The following is a 22,067-nucleotide window of genomic DNA, read 5'->3' on the forward strand; positions in this document are numbered from 1 at the left end:
AAAAAAGAGACGGGATGTGATGTGACTAGTTCGGGTGTGTCGTAAGACGAAAGCTGGGTCGAGACCTTGATAGATAAGCTAGGGATAAGCAATTAGGTGCGTTTCTGGATGGGTGGAGTGGATTATATTAGTATTGAGAGATATACAGGGCAGAGGTGTGTACGGTTGTATGTCTCCGGTGCAGAGGCCAGGGCGGCGATAAAGATGGGGAAGCTAGGATGTCCGCTGATCAGTCGGTGATCAGAGCGAGCGTGCATGGCGAAGGAGTGAAGCCAATGGGAGGGGATGGCAGAGTGACGTCAGTGCCAAGGCGAACAGAAGATGTCAAAGATCAGGGATTTGGCGAGGATGCCGCGGATTGCCGACTTGAAGGATGGCGGTCGTGGATGGTCAGAGGGAGTGACAGATGTAGAGAGGGAAGGGTGGAGGGAGGGCAGAGGGTGGATGGACATGGGGTAGGAAGAGGGCGTATTAACATTAACCGAATAGAAAAGGCTTCACTCCATGATAAATCCGGGGGTACAAAAGTCAGGATGCAGGGCCTAGACCTGCGCCATGGACCGGAATATGGTGGAATATGGTGAGAGAATGTGGGGGAAACAGAGAGGAAAATGCAGATGCCGATGTGCGCCGGGGCAGGAAATGGGTGAGGACATGCAGACGAGTGAGGAAGAAGAACTTCGAAAAGGGTGGACGCTGCTGGGGTTTAATAGACTTCACACGTACTGACGTCATCCTCGCTGCAGTCCGCTGCCGAGCTATAATTTTGCGCTCCCTCTCGGCGTGGAGCGATTCTTGACCCGGCGTCCAACTAGAGCAAATTTGTGCTCTCCGTTTCTTATTCGTCCATCTCTGTCTGCATACACGACCAGCAGAGCTTTTTCTGTCTCTTTTTTCGCTCTTTCACGTCTCTATGGACTCGCCTTGTCCAACTGCCTTATCCCATGCATCGGTTTCCCACTGACTTCCACTCTCAGTCCCATTCCCCGCTCTCCCCGTCCCCCGCCCTTCCTCTCCAGCCACCCACTGACGATGCCATCGAGGCAGTCATCCTCCAGGCAACATCCGCCAGGCCAGGCGCAGATCCCCGTCCTTTGAGGGACACCAGGACTCAGCTCTTTGTCGGGAACGTGCGCACCTTGTATCTCCTCCTCTCTCTCTCACCCAGCTCACACACCCCTTCTCTGTCCAGCTTCCCTATAGGGTCCGATGGCAGGATCTCAAGGACCTCTTCCGCAAGGCAGGCACCGTCCTACGCGCCGACGTCTCCTTAGGGCCAGACAACAGATCGCGTGGCTACGGAACTGTCCTGCTCGCCACAGCCGAGGACGCGGGGCGCGCCGTTGACATGTTCAATGGCTACTCATGGCAGTCCCGCATCCTCGAAGTCCGCCTCGACAGATTGCTACCAGAGTACGACTCCTCCAACCCCTCCGTCGCCCCAGGAAGCTCACCCGTCAGCACCAGCGGCTCAAGCTATCTCATGCCCTCTACCACCGCCTCCACATCCCATCAGGGCTCCTCCGCATCCTCCTTTGCCCCCGACGACATCGATTACACGTCAAAGTACCAAAATCCCGATCCGGGCTCGTGTCGCAACCTCTTTGTCGGAAATGTAAGCTTTCCCCCCCTTCTATATTGCCCGCGTGTCGCTTGTCCCGCCCAGTACGATCCAACGCTGATCCAAAAAACACTCTCTTTTGTGCCCCCCTCCCCCCTTTTTTGTTTGGCCGTCTTTGTAGCTTCCTTTTCATTGTCAATGGCAAGATCTTAAAGATTTGTTTCGTCAAGCAGGGACCATCTTACGTGCAGACGTAGCATTGGCACCCGACGGGCGGTCTCGTGGATTCGGCACTGTGGTATTCGCCACAGACTACGACGCTGAAAAAGCAGTCAGAATGTTCAACGGGTCAGAATGAAATTAATTTGTTTCTTGGATTTTTTTTGGTGTTAACCTTGTGTTTCTGCAGATACGAATATAATAACCGGATACTTAAAGTGAACTACGACAAGTTTTCGCAGGCGATGCAGCCTGCTGCGAGCACATCTGAGCCTGTGATGACAGCTAATCAGGCGTATGCGCATCAGATGCAGATCAAGCTCCCGCCGGGGTTCATGCTTGACTATGGCCCTCCGTCCGGGCCTACTTCGCCGTATGAGATGTTTTCCCAGTTGCAGCAGCAACACCAACAACAACAGCGTCAGCAGCAGCAGCAGCAGCAGCAGCAGCAACAACAACAGCAACATCGCCAACCGCATATGCTGCACCAGCCACAGGCGCAACATTATTTACAGCATCCTTTACAACAGCAGCAGCGAGGTATACAGCCTCCAACATCCTCATCATCATCAGCGGCGTCGGCGCATAACGCGTATACCATCCCGCCCCCTCCCTCATCCTCATCCTCGTCGGACATTGACAGTCTAACGAGCACACTAGCCTCTTCGCACCTCTCAAAATTAGTCAAGCCCAGCCAGCGCGCCGCGTCGTCGTCGTCGTCCTCGCACGCGCATGTGCACGCGCATAAGCCGTCGCCGATAAGCACGGCGGCGTCGTCGAGCCAGGCGAGCTCGTCGTCGGATCATTCGATGTCGTCGACTTCTGCGTCGTCTGTGTCGCAGTCGCCGAATCCCATTTCTGGGCAGGGTGGTAGGACGCTTGCGCTTGCGCATACGCAGAGTCAGCAGCAACAGCAGCATCAGCAGCAGACGTTACAGCGTCAACTGCAACAGCAGTATCAGCAGCATCAGCAACAACAACATCAACAGCAGCAGCAGCAGCAGCGGCACCCGCATCATCCGGGCCCGATCACGCTCCCGCCGTTACGCCCGCCCATCTTCCCGCTCTCGCCGCATACACCACAAGCTCAAGCTCAAGCGCACGCTGGGATGTCGATGTCGATGGGTATGGGAATGGGAATGGGGATGGGAATGGGAGTATCAACGTCGCCACTACATCATCCGGCAATGGGATCGCCGTATCAGATGTACGCGACGCCTGGACATGCCGTGTATCATCAGCAGCAGCACCAGATGCATCAGCAGCGCGCGGCTGCTGCTGTGCTACAGCAACAGCAACAGCAGCAACAACAACAGCAGCAGCAGATTCAGGTTTTACCGTTGACGCCGCATGGGCTCCCGCCGATTACGCCTTCGATGCCGCCGTTTACGTTTTTGCCGCCCCCGCCTCCTCAACAACAACAACAGCAGCAGCAGGGGGTGTCGGCGTTTTCGCCGGTGTCTGTGCATGCGCTGTCGCGGGTGGGAGGACGGTTGGTGGCGGGGGCGGGTGGGTCGGCGTCGACGGCGAGCGGCAGTTCAGCTGCTGCTGCTGCCGCTGTCAATACTGCTTCGTCGTTGTCGTCCGCCGGCAATGCTGGTTCTAACTCTGGTTCTGCTTCTGGTGCTAGTACAGCTGCTACTGCCGCTGCGTCTTCTGCGTCTTCATCATCTTCGACTTCGTCCTCTTCTGCCGACGCCACAGCCGCTACAGCCGCTTCATCATCTTCTTCGTCGTCGTCTTCGTCTTCTGCTCGTGGTGATGGTGGTCGGAGTCGGGGTAGGGGTCGGGGTGAGAGCAATGCGAGCCTTGCGAGTAGTAGTAGTGGTAGCAGACAGCAGCAGCAGCAGCAATATCAACAGCAACAGCAACAGCAATATCAGCAGCAGCAGAATGTGCAATACCCGTTTTATAGTACGACGCCGAATTTGCATTTTGCGATTCCGTTGCCTTCGCCTGGGTTATATGTGAGCGCTGTGTCTGCTGCACACGCGGGTGCGTCGACATCAGCTTCGGGAGTAGGAGGAGCAGGACCAGGAGGAGCTAGTGCAGGAACAGGAACGGGAACAGCGCCGCTCCCATCACCACCGACACACCTCCGGCTGAACCTCGCGGGTATACCAGGTGCGTTCTCGCCTGGGGTTGTGATGTCCCCTGGGACGTTCTATGGGCGGCCTGGGGAGGTGGTGCCGAATCCGAATCCGTATATTAATGCGGCTGTTGGTGCGCCTGTGCATGTACATCCGCATCCCCACGCACATTCGCCTGGCCAGCATCCACACCAACAACAACCGAACGCAGCTGTCGTAGGCGGTTCACCGGGCGGAGGGGTGATATACCCGCATCCTGTATACGGCCTCGCGCAGTCGCATGGCGCGTACTTTTATGCGATGTCGAGTCCGCATAAGGGGGGTAGAGGTGTTACGGGCATGGAGCCCAAGGGCTATTTTGATCCGATGTATTTTCCGGCGGGTGTTGGGGGTGGGGGTGGGGGTGGGTATGGGTTTGGAGGTGGAGGTGGGGGAGGGGGACAAGGAGGGGGGAGTGGGTTGGTTAATGAGGTTATGAGGGAGGGAAGCAGGTATGAGTCGCAGCAGCAGCAGCAGCGGGAGGGGGAGGGGAGTGGGAAGAAGGAGGAAGAGGATAGTGAGAGTGGGAGTGGGAGGGCAAGTGAGAGGGACAAAGGGAAGGGCAGGGAGAGTGCGAGTGACGAAGAGGCGGGGAGTGGCAGGGACGGAGGCGGAGAGGAAGCGCATAAAGCGGGCAGTGGAGATGATGAAGGGACCGCTGGGTCGGATGAGACGGTCGATTTGAATGCGGAGCAGGGCGCGACGATATCGCGTACGCATTCTGTTGGGTATAAGCGGAAAGTGGCCAAGGGCGCCTCTGGGGCGGCGGCGGGAGGGAGTACGGGAGGAGGGGCGGGAGGGGCGGAGGGACCTGGGATTATGTCGAGAGGGAACTCGGACCCTGTGCGTGGTACGCAGGCGAGTGGGAGTATGAGCGCTCTTGGGGACGCTCCTGTCTCTAGCGTTGTTGCTGCTGCGCCACCGCCGATGACACTGCGGTTGCCAGAACGTGTGCCGTGGAGTCGAAAACAGCAGCAGCAGGAGGCGGGTGTTGTTGTTACGCCTACGGCTAGGACGGTGTCTGCGGGTGCGACTGGGTATGTTTCTGCGGGTGCTGGGAAGAGTGTGGGTGCTAGCGAGCGTGAGGGCGAGGGCGAGGGCGAGGGCGAGCGGGTTTCGACGTCGACGTCGCTTCCTTCGTTGTCATCTGCATCGTCGGCTGCGCAATAACGTTGGCTTAATTTTTTTTTCTTCTTCTTTTTCTTCTACGTTTTTTCTTTCTTTTGATTCTTTTCTCTTTTCTTGTATATGTTTTTTTTTTGTTTTTTGTTTGTTTTTTTTCTCTCTCGATCTCTCCGTTCCGTGTGTCTGTCTGTCCACGTCCACTTCGTAGCATCTGGGTTTAGTCAACTGTTAAGTTCATTTTGCGCTTTGGTATTTTGGATAAAGGAAGGAAGGAAGGAAGGAAGGAATTTTTCTGTCTCTCTGTCTGTCTGTCTTGTTACTCTCTCTCTCTCTCTCTCATTGCATGTGTCTTGTTTATCCCACGCCTGTTTACCTCTACCTCTACCTCTACCGTTACCCATCTACGTCGTCCATGCCCCACGTCCCACGTCCCTCATCCCACATCCATGTCCACATCCACGTCCTTAGTTATCATCAAGTATCAAGTACCACCCTTCTTAGTACATGTTGTTGTTTTAAGACCTTCTCTACTCTCTATTTTATTCTCTCTTTTTCTCTTCTGTTTGAGTTGGTATTGTCGTTGGTTACTTTTTTCTGATTTTTTTTGTTTGCTTTTTCTTGTGAATTATTATTTTTGATTTTTTGCTGTTCACAGTCCACAGTATGAAATTCCAGATTCTGTATTCCATGTTTTTTTTTTCTTGTTGCTTGTATATCGATTATCGATTATCTCATCCGCATCATCAGTCAGGCTCACGTTCGTTTGTTCGGTCATTTGTCCTTTTCTTTACGTTTTTTTTTTTTGGCACGCTCGCTCCCTACTTAGTAGGATTGTACTGCAATATGCAATATTCAATCTCGGATCAGCTGTTGTTTCAAGCATGCATCTTCTCTTCTTCTGCTCCTCTCATTTCGACTCTTTCTTTCTCTTGTCTGCTCAGAATTCCGCTTCGTGCAATCTCTTGTGACTTGTCTTTGTCTTTGTACTGAAGTCTCTTTGTCTTGTCCTTGTCTTGTCCTTGACTCGAGTGTGAGCATCGTCCCTTGTCGTATCTGCTCTTTCATCCCTTCTTTCGATTGTGCTTGCTTGAGTAGTCACAGTTTCGAGGAATGTTACGGTCTTTCTTTTTGGTCTGGTTTGGTTTTGCGGTTTTGCGGTGTAAAAGTAAAGATCTTATCGGTGCTGTTCTCTCCCCTTGCTCCCGGTCCCCTCTTTCTTCCTCCTTCCTCGCTCTCGGTCTGTCTTTCGGCTTAGCTTTTTCTTTTACACATCCACGCGCCCGGGGGACCGCAGGATTATACAGTACAGTCGTGCTTAAAGTCACATTATCATTCGATTGGTTTCTTTGGCTCTGAATCATCTGACAGCAACGTCCACCCGCTTTGCATCATATCTTGCATCATAATCGTCTTTTCTCTTCTTTGTTTTTCTTTTATTCTGGGTTATTCTGGTGCCTTCCGGGACTCTCTGGCTGCTTTCTGTCTTCCTGTCTCTCTGATTCTTTTCTCTATTTTTTTACTAAGTTTCTGTTTATTAATTCAAGTCAAAGGGTGCCTGCCGCCTAACAGATTCTCAGCTTGGAAAATTGCATATTGTTTTGCACGCCTCGTTCTGCCTGGATTTGGTATTCTCTGTCAAATTGGCTTTCGGTTTTGATTTTTTTTTGGTTCTGGATTGTGAGATCGAACACCGAGGGATTCTATGTTGTTTGAGAAAGAGATCGACATTGAGATGGTATTGTTAATGTTGATGTTGCATACGAATAACGAATAACGAATGTCCGAGGACTTCCTGCCAATGTGGGAATGAAAATGGATATCGATATGAATGGGTTTTCATTTCGCTTTTGGCTTTTTCTTGCATGTTCAACATGTTCATGAGTGTGGCTCACTTTGCATTGTGTCTGTTGCATATTACCGCGGCTGGTACACTGCTACTTAGGCAGTAAGCGTGCTTGGACCCATTGCGTGTGTATTGTCTCGCTAACCCCTCGGATTTCCGGGAGTGCAAGGGTGTGGTATGTAATTGTAAACAATCCTTTGTTGACTCGGACCTATGATGATGATGATTATGATGATCGACAAGGTCGATAAAAGCGTGGTTTACATGCGTCCTGGTATGCAGGCTACAGCCTTGAATCTGCATTATCCGGGAACGTCGGCGGGCAAACGTGGTTGTTATCTTACAGGGACTGTGGAAAATGCTACGCCGGCTAGTACGTGAGGTCTTTTGCAGGACTGCGCGAGCTACACCTTGAGGTGAAAGACCGTTGTTTGCACATTAGCGTCGCTTGTCGAACCTTGGTGTAGGATCAAAACACCAAGTTGGGCATGTGTAGGCGCCCTGTGCCTGAAGGCCCAGGCGTGTATGTCCTAGTGCCTACTTATGGTATGAATATATTGGCGGGCGGACGCCCCGTTCGGGGAGATATAATAAGTAATCCAGTGTGTAAGGTGCCTTGCTTGAAAGTTTGGTGCAAATATAGAATGACTATACTTGGAACGCGGCTCAGTCCGCTTTGCGACAACCCGACACTGTTTCTCATGCGTAGCTTCACGGTATACTCACTCACTGACAGTAGGTGGGTAAACGGTGGAGGAAACCGCCCTTCCACGTTGCTCATCACGACGATTCGTAAGCTTGCATAAGCCCCAGGCACATATTACACTGTTGCAGGCAGGGGCGGATCCATTGGGACCAAAACAATGCAAAACGGACGAAAAGCCTTAGCGGTCAGCGATGGGCGGGTGTGATAAGTATCATCCCCGACCGATTGTTGACTGGATAATGGATATGGAATTATGGTCTCTATACAACTTGACGACCGCCCAGGTGTCTCCTTAGTTTCCTTAGAATGTCTCAGGTATAATATCGGCGGATTTGCGAATATGGAGGGGAGATCCTGGATTAGTAAAGACCCTGCATGCGCGCTGCGCAGATTTTCCCTGATTTCTCCGGATTTGGTAGCGGAGTAGGTATGACTTTATACATTTTATGCACTTTTCTGGGTTTTTGGATATGAACGTGGTGTTTGGTACACAAACTACACCTAGTACACGAACCAGTCATAACGTCATTGGTTCGAAGTCCCTTGTCCGCTTCCATCAATCTTTTTTTGCGTAGAAACGCCTGGCTTACTGGGATGGATGACCTTACATGTCCATATTGCGCCACTTTTCCATTTTTTTATTCGTTCGTGAAAGAGCGCGGAGCACGTACTAATGTCGGCGTCCATAGATAAGCCCGAACGGACGAACAAACGCGCGCGCGCGGCGCAGTTCTGTCAGTGACATCAGACAAGCAACACACAAGTGAAAGAAGAGAAAGACAGATGAAAGCCTTGGGCCCACTGGACGTGAGCGTCAAGCAAAAGGATATGCGCCGGCTACAGAGTCAACGGCCTTCTGTGTGCCCGAATGCGTTCTGTTTTCTGGTAATGTTGACTCATGGCCCAGACATCGAGGGGGGAGAAGGGAGAAGCCATGGAGACCTGACGGGAGATAGGACAGTGCGATCAAAGGCCTCCCCCTCTCTCGTGTCCATTATTCCTGTGCATAACGCTTTTAATGGAAAGAGCAATCGGGTTTTTGCTCCGCTTCGTAAGTGGCCACCGAGGAATTGGGTTAAATTCATGCTTATTACATGTGGCACTTCCATTTTAGGCCTGGGTAAGGACGAATATGCGGGATTTTGCACCAGGTAAGGGCGAAAATCACCCGTGATGCGGATATATTTTACCCAACTCTTACTTTTTCGCTCTTATTGTCTTCGTAACAGGCCGAATGCTAATGGCAAATCTGTTATGGGCACTTGATGACTTGCCGCCTCGTCGAGTCGTGTTTTCTTTTCAACAAAGATGTTGTGTGGTGGCCCATGCTGACTGAGAGGGCATTGCTTAAATACTGCTGCGTCTTTCCATGGATGCTTGTCACAGTATCCCCCCGGGACTACTACGTTCCTCCTACCCCCCTTACCTCTAACGACACCTTCCTTTTAATTTTTTACAAGCCATGTCCGACATATTCAGAGACTCGACATTCGGGAGTCTCCTGAACACACTCTCCAATGGACGCCTATTCCCATACCCCGAACAGCGTCCTGATTGGGTGCTTCCAGAGAGCCTGCGCAACTCGCCGGCTGGGCGATCATCAGACGATACGCATATAGAAAAGCCTGTCACTGCCTCTGCGGCGCATTCGACGAAAAGCTCAACAGACCTTGAGAAGAACCCCACAGAAGTTACAGAAAAGCCTGTGTCGGTAAAGCCGACCGTGGGCTGGTATGGGGACGATGACCCGGATAATCCGATGTAAGTTCTTTATTAACTTGTATCTTCACGGTTTTTTTAATCTTTCGTGTAGGAACTGGTCGTTGTTTAAACGATGCTTTGTGGTCGCTATGACTTGTCTTCTGACAACTAGCGTGTACACGGGATCAGCTATCTAGTAAGTTTATTTCTTTGGACACTCCTTGCCTGATTTTAACGACCTTGTTTCTAGTACCGCTTCAATCCCAGGAATCATGGATACATTCGATGTCTCGCAAACAGCCGCCACGGCTGGTCTCTCACTCTATGTTATCGCCTACGGTATCGGCCCCATGTTCTTCAGTCCCCTTTCCGAAATCCCCTCCATTGGCAGAAGGCCAATCTACATTATTACTCTCATTATTTTCGTCGCTCTGCAAGTCCCGACTCTGTATGCCAACAACATTCATACCCTTCTTGCCATGCGTTTCTTTGCTGGCTTCTTCGGCTCTCCGGCGCTTGCTAGTGGTGGTGCTACAATCCAGGATATGTGAGTATTTTTTTTCAATTACTCGAAAGTACAATGGGCTGACAGTTACTCTTAGGTTCCACTTCATCAAGCTCCCCAACGCTATGGTTCTCTGGAGTGTCACAGCTCTCTGTGGACGTAAGTCAAATTTCCTTCCTTCACTTGACTTCAGGCGCTTATTCATCTATCTTTAGCGCTTCTCGGTCCCATCATGGGTGGTTTCGCAGCCATGGCCAACGGATGGAAGTGGCCCATCTATGAGCTTTTGTGGCTTACGGGCTTCACTCTCATCTTGTTGATCTTCTGGTACCCCGAGACGAATGCCGAGACTATCCTCCTTCAACGCGCCCAACGCATCCGCAAACGAACCGGCATGCAGCACCTCACCAGCGACAGCGAGGACAAGCAGGCCCATCTTGCTTTCTCGTCCATCATCTTCGAGTCTCTCCTCCGTCCGTTCCAGCTCATGACTGAGCCCGTCATTCTTTATCTCAATCTCTATATTGCTCTCGGCTATGCTATCTTCTACTGTAAGTTTGTGATAACCTTGGTTTACTGTATTGTGATGTTAATCTACCGTTACAGTGTGGTTTGAGGCCTTCCCGCTCGTCTACATCGAGATCTACCATTTCAATCTCGGTACATCCGCCCTGCCGTTCATGGGACTCCTGATCACCGCCTGCCTCACCGGAGCCTGCTACCTCATCTACAACAAATACGTCATTGAGGCTACCTTCCTCCGCACTGGCGCAATCATCCCCGAGTCGCGTCTCACCATCGCCCTCTTCGCCGCACCGTTCGGGCCTATTGCCCTCTTCATCTTTGGCTGGACTGCTCGTGAGGATATCCACTGGATGGCACCTACAATCGGAGCTGCTCTCTTCTTGCCTGGGTATGTCACTTCTTTCTCGGTTCCTTGTGTCGTGGATACTGACGGTGAAACCTTTTGTTTAGACTCTTCCTCGTTTTCCAAGGCGCTGTGGTGTATCTACCCATGTCATACCCAAGATACGCTGCTTCCATCCTCGCTGGAAACGGTCTTTGCAGAGCTCTTCTCGGTGGAGCGTTCCCGTAAGTCTAGTCATCATTATCACCTACACTCATTTAACTTAACTCTTTTCTCTTTCCACACAGACTCTTCGGACGCTCTCTCTATGAATCTCTTGGCATCGGAGGTGGCTGCTCTCTCCTCGCTGGTATCACCATTGCCTTCTGGCCAGGTCTCTGGTACCTCTGGAAGAACGGCGCCAAAATCAGAGCTAAATCGAAATACGCCAATTTCTAAAAGCCCTTTTTTTGTCTTTGATGTATATATGGACGCTGTTGTCGATACCCTTCACATATCATTACATTGTTTTGTTACACCTCAATTTTTTTCGATTTTTGCATAGAAGAGCATTGCTTCTTTCTTTTACTAGCTACTTCAATAATAATAAATAGTTCAGTAATTGTATATGGATTGTATATCCGAGCAAATGAATAAAGGTCAACACATTATTAGCTTCCATTTAGAATCATACTGTCGAGCCGTCTATATTGAGGGTGTGGCCCTGCGTGCTGAGTGAAATGGGGGATAAGTAGTAACTGCATGTAGCAACTATGATCAATGAAAGAAGAGCTCACGACGAGGAACAGCTATGATTGATGGTGAGAAGGAAGGCATATTCAGTCCCGTGCCGAATACCAATAATATTTCCACGATCCGGCTCCGAGCTTGACACAGGCACTGTCAGTGCTTGATTTCTCTGCTACCAATGTTGCCCTGGTACATGCGGAATGGGGAAAGTATTATAGTCAGTGCTCTTTGCTATCTACGATGTAAGAAGGACTTCGTGGTGATAATCTCCTTCTAGGTTCCATTGTTCACCCCTAAGTCTTGCGAAATCGAAGAACTGCTCCAAGTGTGAGATGCCAATCGTCCGTAATGTTCCGTTTCTCTCAATCTACTTATCATCAACTGAACGCACTGACCATATAGATATCGCTTCTCCAGTTTCCACCCCACTGCCCAAAATCAGGCGACCTGGACGATCTCCTGACGTGAAAGAATCTTTTCTGCGCCATTCCTTTGTGAGACGTGACTTGGAAGGAGGTGAGAAATATGATTTAATTTAAGTGTGTCTGTATGCGTGCTATGTATCTTCCTTCCCCACCCTCGTTGTTGGGCTGACCACTCATGGCACTCACTTTCTCTAGTATCAGTTCCTTCATCCTGCTGGTATGGGCACTTAGGAGACTGCTGAACACCATCGCTTCGAAAAAGCGACGCCCTTATCCACCAGGACCAAAACCACTACCTTTGATCGGAAACTTGTTTGATTTGCCGATAAGCAACGCTGCTTTGGTCTACACGGAATGGACAAAGAAATACAATAGTGGGTCATACTATTGCCCATGTATTATGGCTAAAACATTGTACAGGTCCAATCCTTTACGCTGAAGCCTTGGGAAATCGCATTGTCATCCTCAATGATTTAAAAGATGTAGCACAACTGCTTGAGAACCCCGACCGTGCAAGGAACTACGCCGACAGGCCTGTGATACCAATTGTTGAAGTGTAAGGGCGAACTGTTGATTATGCACCTATGGTCATTTAATATTCGATTTAATCAGTATGGGTTGGTCCAACAATGTCGCCATCATGCCATACGGCGATGTTTGGAGGCAGCACAGGAGAATAATCCAAAACAATTTCAACAACCCCAAATCGGTACAAAAGCTCGAGCCGATTCAGACCAAGAAGGTTCGCCAGCTGTTGCAAGGGCTCTTCAATACACCTGAAAAATTTGAGGCGCACAGCAAAATGTATGCATCTAGGCTTATTGGACAGCTTAGAATTAATTTTTTGTTAGGTTTTCCACTTCCCTGACGATTTCGCTGACGCACGGGTATGAAATTAAATCGATAGATGAACCCTGCGTCACAATGGCAGATGAGGCACTTTTGATGGGAGTTCGACTACTTGTACCTGGTGCCAGCTTGATGAACGTCTTCCCAGTCCTTCAACATGTACCTGAATGGTTTCCAGGCGCGTCTGCGCGGAAGACGGCTGGCGTGATACGCCGCATGACCGACGAGATTGTCAGATTCCCCCTGGAATATGTAAAACAAAGCTTTGTAAAGTTCTCTATGTTGTCTTTCGTGTAACAATGTTTCTAACAACGTCTTTAGGAAGCAGGTACCGCAGTACCGTCTCTAGTTGCTGATTTCTACGAGAAGATGTATACTATTGGAGCATCCGAGGTCGAAGAAGAAATGATAAAAAATGTAGCATATACGGTGTACGGAGGTGTGTAAACCATTGCTGGTACAAAAGATCGATGCTTGTTATCTAATCCTATTCGTCTTTCAAGCGGCTTCGGATACGGTAAGTTTCATTGGACCTTGCGTATACGTACGTGTTCTCAAATTTACTTAATTTAGACAATATCTTTTACTGGATCCTTTTTCTACCTTATGGCAGCGAATCCACAATCTCAGAGACAGGCACATGCTGAGATTGATCGTGTTCTGGGATCCAAGCGTCTCCCAACTTTGGCTGACCGTGATTCACTCCCTTACTTAGAAGCGATGTATAGGGAAGTTCTACGATTGAGGCCTCCCTTTCCACTTGGAGTACCTCACAAGGTCATCGAAGATGACCTTTACAAAGGCTATTTGATTCCTAAAGGTAAATTAACGACCTTCCGTCATAAAACATTGGTCGTATTAAATTCTGGCTCGGTAACAACCATTAGGGACGACTGTTTTTACCAACATGTGGTGAGTGATTTAATGTACGAATTCACCCACCTCTAGTGTAAAGCCCAACCATGTTATCTTCCAAAGGGCGATGTCAAGAGATGAAGTGGTCTATCCGGACCCTGATATCTTTAAACCAGAGCGATATTTTGATGCGGAAGGCAAGTTGATGGATGAAAATCTTCTCGGTTACGGCTTTGGCCGCAGGTAAGCCTAGTCTACTCGAGTTACCTTCTTGGTGTTTCTTTCTACTTAGACGTATGCAAGGATTTGCGCAGGCAAGCGTTTAGCAAGCTCCACGGTGAGTCCTACGCCCTTGGCCCGAGTAATAAGAGCTAGCAGGTTCTATGTTGCTAAGTATCATGTTTAGGTTTGGCTTATGATGGCTTCTGTACTTGCCTGTTTCGAAATTACCCCTCGCAAAGACAAAGACGGTAACACCATGGAAGTTAATGGCGACATTGAGGATAATGGTATGATGAAGTAAGTTGCTCACCCTCATGTCGCATCTCCGGCTTCTGCCCTGACATCGGACCTCATAGCCACAAGGCTACTTTTGAGTGTGATTTTCATCCCAGGTTGCCAGATATACATAAGCTTTTTATGGAATCCTAAAAGATTTTGTTGTCACACCTTCGCTATGTGCGACTCTTATGATAGATAGTTGGCATTCAGCACAGCCTTCTGGGCACATAGATTTAATCTGCAATCATATTTTCCGCAAGCCTGCTCCACTGCTCCAATTTAAACCCCTCTCTTCCTTCTTTCAATGGATGGGATGCAACAAATCGGCAATTATACACTCAAATTTCAAAGTCACCTACCCGTACATTCCACCTATATCAAACCCTGCTACAGAACTTCCAAAACCCTTTTCTGATCTCAGGCAGAGGCGAGGTGGGAGGGGGTAAAGCATCTGGATTTGACATTGACATTCGGAACTTCATTTGAATGCTCTGCGAGAGAAACTCTGCATCAAGACTTGAAATAGTGTTCCGAAAGAGTGATAAGCTTTCGGTAATAGTCAATCGCTGTGTTGGGTCAGGATGCATCATAGCGTCGCGAATTGGAACAAGAAAATCCAACCCCTCATACTCCTAAGGAATAATCTGTCAATGTCAATTGGTTGTGTATGGAGATGAAATATTACTTCAATAAGCATCCGAGCGACACCACCTAATTGGTATACATCCAGCTTAAAGGGATCGTATGGTTCGGTAAGCGACATCTCAGGTACATCCTTCTCCTGGCCATAACGACCAATGCATAGGGTGTTACCTGGCGGGAAAAAGTCCGCAAACTCGTAGTCAATCATGTAGGATTTGATTGGGCCAACTGAACAGCGATCCCTAAACTGGATGCGAGTTTTGCCGTCAGGTTGAAGGCGATCATCCTGATGATGAGCGCCTGTAGGAATAATGTTTGTTGGATCCATCATAAAGTTAAAGACGCAAGCGTCCCTAAAGATGAAATTAATAGTGAAAGATAATACAGGACACATGAGCCTTGAACCTATGCGCGATGTAGTGCTCGTGCAGGAATTGTACTCCCTGCATGAAACACATCAGTAAAGGTCCTCAATAACTTAAGAGATGAGAGCAAATATTCACCAGGAGTAGTTGCTCCATGGCGTACACAACCTCCTTCGCATGATGGAAAGGATACATAAAAGAGAAAAAGGGGTACAAGATTGGCATCACAATAAGTGCAGTTTCTTTACTTCCAGGAGGCTTCGGTACAGATATGACATCCAACAGAGGGACCGTATTATTGCGAGGGTCTTTGAGCATTTCAGGTTGGTTCAAGTACTTTAAGATGCCTATATTGTCGTCTTCAACAATCACCCGTTTTATTACCACTCTCTTGCCATCGTGGGCCCGAACCGCATCGATGAGGTTCCACCTCTGAATGAAAGGATATTTAGAACGGTAGAGCAAAAAATATATGTGACATGCTACCAACTCTTAATCCGATACGGTCCGGGCATTTCCACATATCTTTGTAGAAGAAATTCCAAAGTCGCCTCCAGGAAGGTTTCCAGTTTGGGTGATATCTAGGACGAAGATGATATCCATTTTTCAGCAAGAGGGGTTGCAGTTCAACCCAGTCTGCTTCCGCTGGAGTAAGTAGTCCGTCGTACTCGGCCTCTTCATTTTCGACGATTCGGCTGAGTAACGGCATTGCAGAGGTCGAAACAATGGCAGTTGTAGAGTATGATACGGCCCCGTGTACTGAATGCAGCTATGGGGGAAGGTAGTGACTATAAACGATCAGAAGAAGAGCTCACAACAAAGAACCGCTGTTTATGATGGCGACTCGTGAATAGCTCAGGCTTTTCACTGTTCAGATGTTCAACGTTCAGCCATGATAGTCACCCGCGTGCCAAGTTGATGGCATTAAGTACTGATTTGTTTGCTCTGAAAGGCATGAAACCTCATAACAAACAGTAGCTACAAGGTTGCGTCGGGATGGTCGTCTCACTATTACTATCTTACTCCCTAAATCCCACAGATTGCTGGATCGACCCGTGAACTTTTTATTCTTCGTTATCCACCGTGCCGCTTTAAGTTCCTGCAGTCCCACCTGAACAAAGTTATTCTTTACTCCTTGACTTGGCTGTACAAATCGTCAAATTCTCAAAAGGACCGCGTTCGTCCGACGAACTGACTCATTACTGAACACATTTCAGTTCCACGTCCTTGTTGAGACTGTAATCTGACCATACACTTGCATCCACGAGACCATCATGAACCGTGCTTGACCTTCTTTCCGGAGATGCGGATGGAGCTATGGGTGTGTGTGTATCGATTGGTGCATCACCGCTGGTCCAAATATATACTGCCTGTGATATACTGGCGGACGCTGGAAGTATTTTCAATTCAACTGTCAAACATTGGAAGTCTTATTGCAGCTGGAAACTGGCTGGATTAATCAGTATAATCGATTCCATCATCCTGTGAAATCTTCTTTTCAATCAAGCTCAAATCATCATTTACACTCTTTCGGGTCGAGTCATCTCCAAGTAACCCCTCTTCTTTGGAGGGCTTTCCGCGGAAAAAGTTGTTTTTATTGATCCAACCTTCAGCACGGATAATGACAATTGGATCCTGAGTGATACGTGCTCCTTCTGACTGCGCAGTCTTCTGGGAACCAATATTTTAAATCTGGAAATTTGCACTGGTCATGCTTACTCAGGCTCACTAGAGGGAAATCACTCCTGTAGACAAGGTTTCCTCCTCATATATGCAGCCTTTCTGCCTGATGCCCGACGAGAAAAACGCGATCTATGTGTACAAATGCGAATTTTTAATGAGCGCGTAAACCCTAACATGAACCTTTGTGTCGACCGTGCTTATGTTGCAGTTATCTTCTCTCGGTGTTGTAATCACTCAGACAGCGATGCAACAAAGGTTAATCGCCGCCTCTTCGGAAATCTTTCTTCTGCGTCCATCATTTATGCCCATATAGGTTATTGCCAAATCGGAATCAGAATCTGCTTGGTGAAATATTTTCATCTTTCAGAACCCACCCTCCTGTATTCCACCTCATTGTTCTCTATTCCTGCTTTGGAGTCCTCTCTGAATCTCCTCGTTCTTCTTAGAAGAAGCATTATTGCAAATCAAATTGGGATCCTAGCTTCCCATCTTCTGCCACCACACACACACAAATGAATTGCTGCTATTTGGCCGTCCCGTCTTTCCGCATGCCAACCATTCCTCTGGGTGGTATTTTGAGAGAATCTCTACGACAGCGTTTTATCGGAGCCAAATCTGTGATCCACAACTTGGGAGAACCATGCAATGACTCCATCCTTTTGTAGGACCTTGACATGGCGTTGCTCTATTTGAACTCAGTGCCAGAGCTGTGCAAACTGTATAAAAGGTGCCACCGTTCACGCTATCTTCATCATTGGAATTATCCCTCCTTCACTGTATCAACATGTCTAGCGACGACCAAATCATTCACCGTTGGCTTGCCACTAAAGACCAGAAGTTGGCTGCGGTCCGCCGATATAAGGATCGTATCGCAGAATTACGCCAGACCGTCACCGACGATAAGGATTTGACGGAGGATAAGAAGAATGACTTTTTGCTTGAACTTGATGCGTAAGTCAATCCCTCATCAAATGTATTGTCTAATGGTGCTTGGTTTAGAGCTGATAAAATGGTTGAAAATTTGGAGAGAGAGCTCAATAGCTTCATAAAGGCGCTAAAGAATTGGCAAAATGTAAGAAAGGTCGGACTGCCTGACTTGAATACAAGGATAGAGATACTCCAAGCTCAAATTAAAGTGGGTAAAATTTCTTAGCAATTACACGAAAAGTCATAACGGCGTATTGTATTCTAGGTTGCCTCTGATGCCACTAAAAGTCTTGCCAGGCCCATAATATCCTACAGAGAAAGAGAGATAATTGTATCTAATATGGCATCGTCCTCAGCTGACGTGCAAGGGTCGCAAATGTCACAACCTCCAGTGCTAGAGAGCTTGCCACCTCCTCCCCGATCGCGATATAACATTCAATCGGCACAACCTCCACAACAAGGAGAAGCTTTCTTGGCCGAAAGGTATGCAGCAGTAATATCTATACCAATTCAGCATTCATACTTCGAAAATCTCAAGCGAAATTATCAGTGCTACCCCTTCTGCATACTCAGCAGGACAGAACCAAGACTTAAGGTGAGCACAAGCAATGGATTATTAAGAATCAAGAATTGACCACACTGTATTACAGTCAAATGGATACTGCGGCACCGTCTTCTGATATACAGGCTGTCCGGGTAGACGTCGGTCACAGAATTGTCCATGCCCACAATCAATCGATTGCTTCTACTAATACTTTTGGATATGCTAAGCATAGCTACAACCGCAGTGATGAGCAAGCCGGGGAAACTAGTGAACAGAGTGGACATGACATGTATAATTCGTCCGCTTCATCCAGAAACTATCGTATTGAGGACTCGGAAAATCGAACACTAGCGCATGACGATTCCGAGGTGCATCATGGGCCGGGACACAGTGCAAACATGTCAGTCTCTTCTTCAAACACTTTTGGATATCCATCCAACCCCGACGACAACTAAACACAAACACACCAAATGTTGCAAATAAATGAAGGCAACACCTATAAATAAATAGGGAGCGTAAGCAGCTATATACAGTGGTTGTATCATGCAAACTTTGAAGTTATATACGAGAAATTTTATCACGATTTATCGAGTAAAGACCAGATTTAAGTAGAATACGAAAGATGCTTCCAATCTTAGTGAATAGTATCAAGTGTTGACGCCCCCTTGCCCCCACAAATGAACAGGATTCTCTTCCACTTCTTGAACTTTTCATCAGGGGATATCGTTTGATATTTCCGATAGCTAGGTGTGCTCTCTTTATGCCAAATCTCATGAGCGAGATATGTTTGATCTAATTGAGACACAATACCACGTAATTTTTCCAAAGATTGAGAAGCGGTTGGTCGGAGCTCAGGGTTAGGACATCTCATGATGTCTCTGAGGGGTTCCAGAAAGTCGAGTCCTTCATATAACTGATGCAAATGAGATTCATCCCTCAAAACAGTAACTAGAATTACCTCGATGAGCGTTTTGACTAGAGATCCGACCTGGTATACATCCAATTTAAAGGGATCGTACGGCACTGTTACGGACATTTCTGGGACGTCTTTCACCTGCCCATATCTACCGATGGTAAGGGAGTTTGGGGGGAAAATTTCGGCTGTTTCGAAGTCAATCAAGTAGTACTTGACCCGTGGAACTAAACATCGGTCCCTAAAGTGAATACGAGTTACGCCGTCAGGTTGGTGCCAGTTACATGCGAAGTGAAACCCGCTGGGAATGACATCTGTTGGGTCCATCATGAAGTTGTGATTGCAAGCGTCGCTAAATAATCCATTTGTAGCGTGTGTGAGTGAAGAAAACATTGAGTTGCCATCATAAAAGCACATACCGATGGGCAATCCTATGCTCATGCAGAAAGACGATACCCTTTAAATTAATTCCACTGGTGAGCCAATTACATTGCTTAGAAATTCGGAAGAAAGTACCTCCATAATTTGATCCAGAGCATTGAGAACTTCCCTGACGTGTCGAAATGGAAGATGCGGAGCGCTTAAAGGGAAAAGCTTTGGCATCACAAGCAGCGCCGAAGGTTGTGGGAAGGTATCGCTCGTATGAGGAACTGCAATTACTTCTAGTAGGCGCACAACGTTATTTCGTGGATCCTTGAGCATTTCCGGAGAATTCAAGTATTGTAGAAGTGGCACATTGTCTTCTTCCAACATTACTCTCTTAATCACCACTTCAACACCGTCTTTTATTCGTACAGCATCCATGAGCTTATGGCGCTAGATCATTCAGAGTCAGTATGAGTAGGGACGAGAGTAGGCGGCCTCATACAAACAGAGGAATACTATCCGGACACTCCATTATGCGTCTAAAATTCCAATTTTTTTTCCAGGATGGCTTCCAGTCTGGCTGATATCTGGGGCGGAGTCTATACCCATGAGAAAGTAGAAGTGGTTGCAACATGACCCATTCCTTTTCTCCAAATGTACGCTCGGAGAATGACGCAATCTTAATAGGGTCGGCCATTACAGTGCTGAAGATTGAAGCAAAAACTTTTAAAACCGGATGGATACAGAATTAGATGCAACCCAAAAGAGGCTCCGAGAGAACAGCAGAATTTGACAGTTTCGAATAGACAAGAATGACTAGAGTGAACGGGTTAGCAGCACTTCTTTGAATCACTCATCAAGTTCGAGTCCTGGTTCGAAAGGGCCTCAATAAGTCAGCTCTTTATTTGTTCCTGAGACTCATGTTAAACAAAGCCACTGATACAATTCTTTGTCACGTACTTAGCACTTCTATTTATAGCAACGGGACATCTGGAAGGTCGAACGTTGGTCGAACGCCAACACACTGAACAAACCAACTGGGCCAGCAAGATCACCCAGAAGGTCGTCATAGGGCAGGGCATAGTGTGAATAGTATCGGTGTCGTGTTCAAACACTTTTGGATATCCATCCAACTTCGACACCGAGCAAGAACAACCTTGAACTAAGATTAGCTTGATGGTACTTCCAAATCTTTAAATTGTATACGTGAAAGTGGTATACATCATACTGTGTTTGAATACAAGACTATACCAGACTTGAAATATAATTCGAGAATCGAGATAGCACGCGTATTAAAGAACATTGAGTCTTGTCGACTTGTTGGCCCCACAAATTAACTGAGCCAATTTCCCAAATTTCCACCATTTTGCCTTCTCATCAGGAGATACAGTTTGATATTTCCGAAAAATGGGTGTACTGTCTTTGAGCCAAATCTCATAAGAGAGATAAGCTTGATCTAGTTGAGATACAATACTACACAATCGACTCAAAGATTCGGAAGCGGTTGGTCGGAGTTCAGGGTTAGGACATCTCATGATATCTCTAAGGGGCACCAGAAAGTCAAGTCCTTCATATAACTGATAAAAAATGAGTTTCAGTCCTCAAAAGGGTCACTAGAATTACCTCGATGAGCGTCTTGACTAGAGATCCGACCTGGTATACATCCAATTTGAAGGGATCGTACGGCACTGTTTCAGACATCTCTGGGACGTCTTTCACCTGCCCATATCTACCGATGGTAAAGGAATTTGGGGGAAAAATTTGTGCTGTTTCAAAGTCAATCAAGTAGTACCTGAGTTGTGGAAATGAACACCGGTCCCTAAAGTGAATACGAGTTACGCCGTCAGGTTGGTGCCAGTCGCATGCGAAGTGAAAGCCGCTGGGAATGACATCGGTCGGGTCCATCATGAAGTTGAGATTGCAAGCGTCACTGAATAATCCATTTGTAGCGTGTGTGAGTTGAAGAGACATTGAATTGCCATCATAAAAGCACATACCGATGGGCAATCCTATGTTCATGCAGAAAGACGATACCCTTTAAATAAATTCCATTGGTGAGCCAATTACATTGCTTAAAAATTCCGAAGAAAGTACCTCCATAATTTGATCCAGAGCATTGAGAACTTCCCTGACGTGTCGAAATGGAAGATGCGAAGAATTTAAAGGGAAAAGCTTTGGCATCACAAGGAGAGCCGAAGGTTGTGGGAAGGTATCGCTCGTATGAGGAACTGTAATTACTTCTAGTAGGCGCACAACGTTATTTCGTGGATCCTTGAGCATTTCCGGAGAATTCAAGTATTGTAGAAGTGGCACATTGTCTTCTTCCAACATTACTCTCTTAATCACCACTTCGACACCATCTTTTATTCGTACAGCATCCATGAGCTTATAGTACTAGATCATTCAGAGTCAGTATGAGTAGGGACGAGAGCAGGCGGCCTCATACAAACGGAATAATACTATCCGGGCACTCCATTATGCGTCTAAAACTCCAATTTTTTTTCCAGGATGGCTTCCAATCCGGCTGATATCTGGGGCGGAGTCTATATCCATGAGAAAGTAGAAGTGGCTGCAACATGACCCATTCTTTCTCTACGGATGAGAGCTCTGA

At 47.7% G+C, this 22,067-nt stretch overlaps 7 protein-coding genes across 7 annotated transcripts; 4 read left to right on the forward strand and 3 right to left on the reverse strand.

The window, feature by feature from the left end:
* Positions 1-944: 944 nt before the first annotated feature.
* JR316_0008850 (putative RNA-binding protein) lies at positions 945-5,079 on the forward strand (the record flags this gene model as incomplete). Its single annotated transcript, XM_047894562.1, has 4 exons — positions 945-1,130; positions 1,193-1,615; positions 1,743-1,909; positions 1,971-5,079. The coding sequence occupies 4 exons, from the start codon at positions 945-947 to the stop codon at positions 5,077-5,079; spliced, it is 3,885 nt and encodes a 1,294-aa protein (XP_047746021.1).
* A 3,966-nt stretch (positions 5,080-9,045) lies between these two features.
* On the forward strand, positions 9,046-11,095 carry JR316_0008851 (Caffeine resistance protein 5; the record flags this gene model as incomplete). Its single annotated transcript, XM_047894563.1, has 8 exons — positions 9,046-9,344; positions 9,397-9,480; positions 9,535-9,831; positions 9,887-9,948; positions 10,005-10,340; positions 10,396-10,702; positions 10,765-10,881; positions 10,945-11,095. The coding sequence occupies 8 exons, from the start codon at positions 9,046-9,048 to the stop codon at positions 11,093-11,095; spliced, it is 1,653 nt and encodes a 550-aa protein (XP_047746022.1).
* An 891-nt stretch (positions 11,096-11,986) lies between these two features.
* Positions 11,987-14,038, forward strand: JR316_0008852 (Cytochrome P450 monooxygenase COX2; the record flags this gene model as incomplete). The annotated part of the gene is made up of 11 exons (XM_047894564.1): positions 11,987-12,185; positions 12,232-12,367; positions 12,424-12,615; positions 12,663-12,927; positions 12,982-13,099; positions 13,164-13,177; positions 13,234-13,480; positions 13,548-13,572; positions 13,639-13,758; positions 13,819-13,852; positions 13,922-14,038. The coding sequence occupies 11 exons, from the start codon at positions 11,987-11,989 to the stop codon at positions 14,036-14,038; spliced, it is 1,467 nt and encodes a 488-aa protein (XP_047746023.1).
* A 355-nt stretch (positions 14,039-14,393) lies between these two features.
* Positions 14,394-15,732, reverse strand: JR316_0008853 (uncharacterized protein; the record flags this gene model as incomplete). Its single annotated transcript, XM_047894565.1, has 5 exons — positions 14,394-14,648; positions 14,702-15,011; positions 15,064-15,101; positions 15,162-15,455; positions 15,514-15,732. The coding sequence occupies 5 exons, from the start codon at positions 15,730-15,732 to the stop codon at positions 14,394-14,396; spliced, it is 1,116 nt and encodes a 371-aa protein (XP_047746024.1).
* A 1,758-nt stretch (positions 15,733-17,490) lies between these two features.
* On the forward strand, positions 17,491-18,632 carry JR316_0008854 (uncharacterized protein; the record flags this gene model as incomplete). The annotated part of the gene is made up of 5 exons (XM_047894566.1): positions 17,491-17,657; positions 17,706-17,841; positions 17,899-18,116; positions 18,172-18,228; positions 18,284-18,632. 5 exons carry the CDS (start codon positions 17,491-17,493, stop codon positions 18,630-18,632), a joined length of 927 nt encoding a protein of 308 aa, XP_047746025.1.
* Positions 18,633-18,811: 179 nt separating this feature from the next.
* JR316_0008855 (uncharacterized protein) lies at positions 18,812-19,988 on the reverse strand (the record flags this gene model as incomplete). The annotated part of the gene is made up of 4 exons (XM_047894567.1): positions 18,812-19,442; positions 19,510-19,547; positions 19,607-19,906; positions 19,959-19,988. The coding sequence occupies 4 exons, from the start codon at positions 19,986-19,988 to the stop codon at positions 18,812-18,814; spliced, it is 999 nt and encodes a 332-aa protein (XP_047746026.1).
* Positions 19,989-20,748: 760 nt separating this feature from the next.
* Positions 20,749-21,932, reverse strand: JR316_0008856 (uncharacterized protein; the record flags this gene model as incomplete). The annotated part of the gene is made up of 5 exons (XM_047894568.1): positions 20,749-21,033; positions 21,080-21,386; positions 21,454-21,491; positions 21,551-21,850; positions 21,903-21,932. The coding sequence occupies 5 exons, from the start codon at positions 21,930-21,932 to the stop codon at positions 20,749-20,751; spliced, it is 960 nt and encodes a 319-aa protein (XP_047746027.1).
* Positions 21,933-22,067: the final 135 nt, after the last annotated feature.

This window comes from Psilocybe cubensis, chromosome 8, assembly GCF_017499595.1.
Source record: "Psilocybe cubensis strain MGC-MH-2018 chromosome 8, whole genome shotgun sequence".
NCBI classification, from domain to species: domain Eukaryota; kingdom Fungi; phylum Basidiomycota; class Agaricomycetes; order Agaricales; family Agrocybaceae; genus Psilocybe; species Psilocybe cubensis.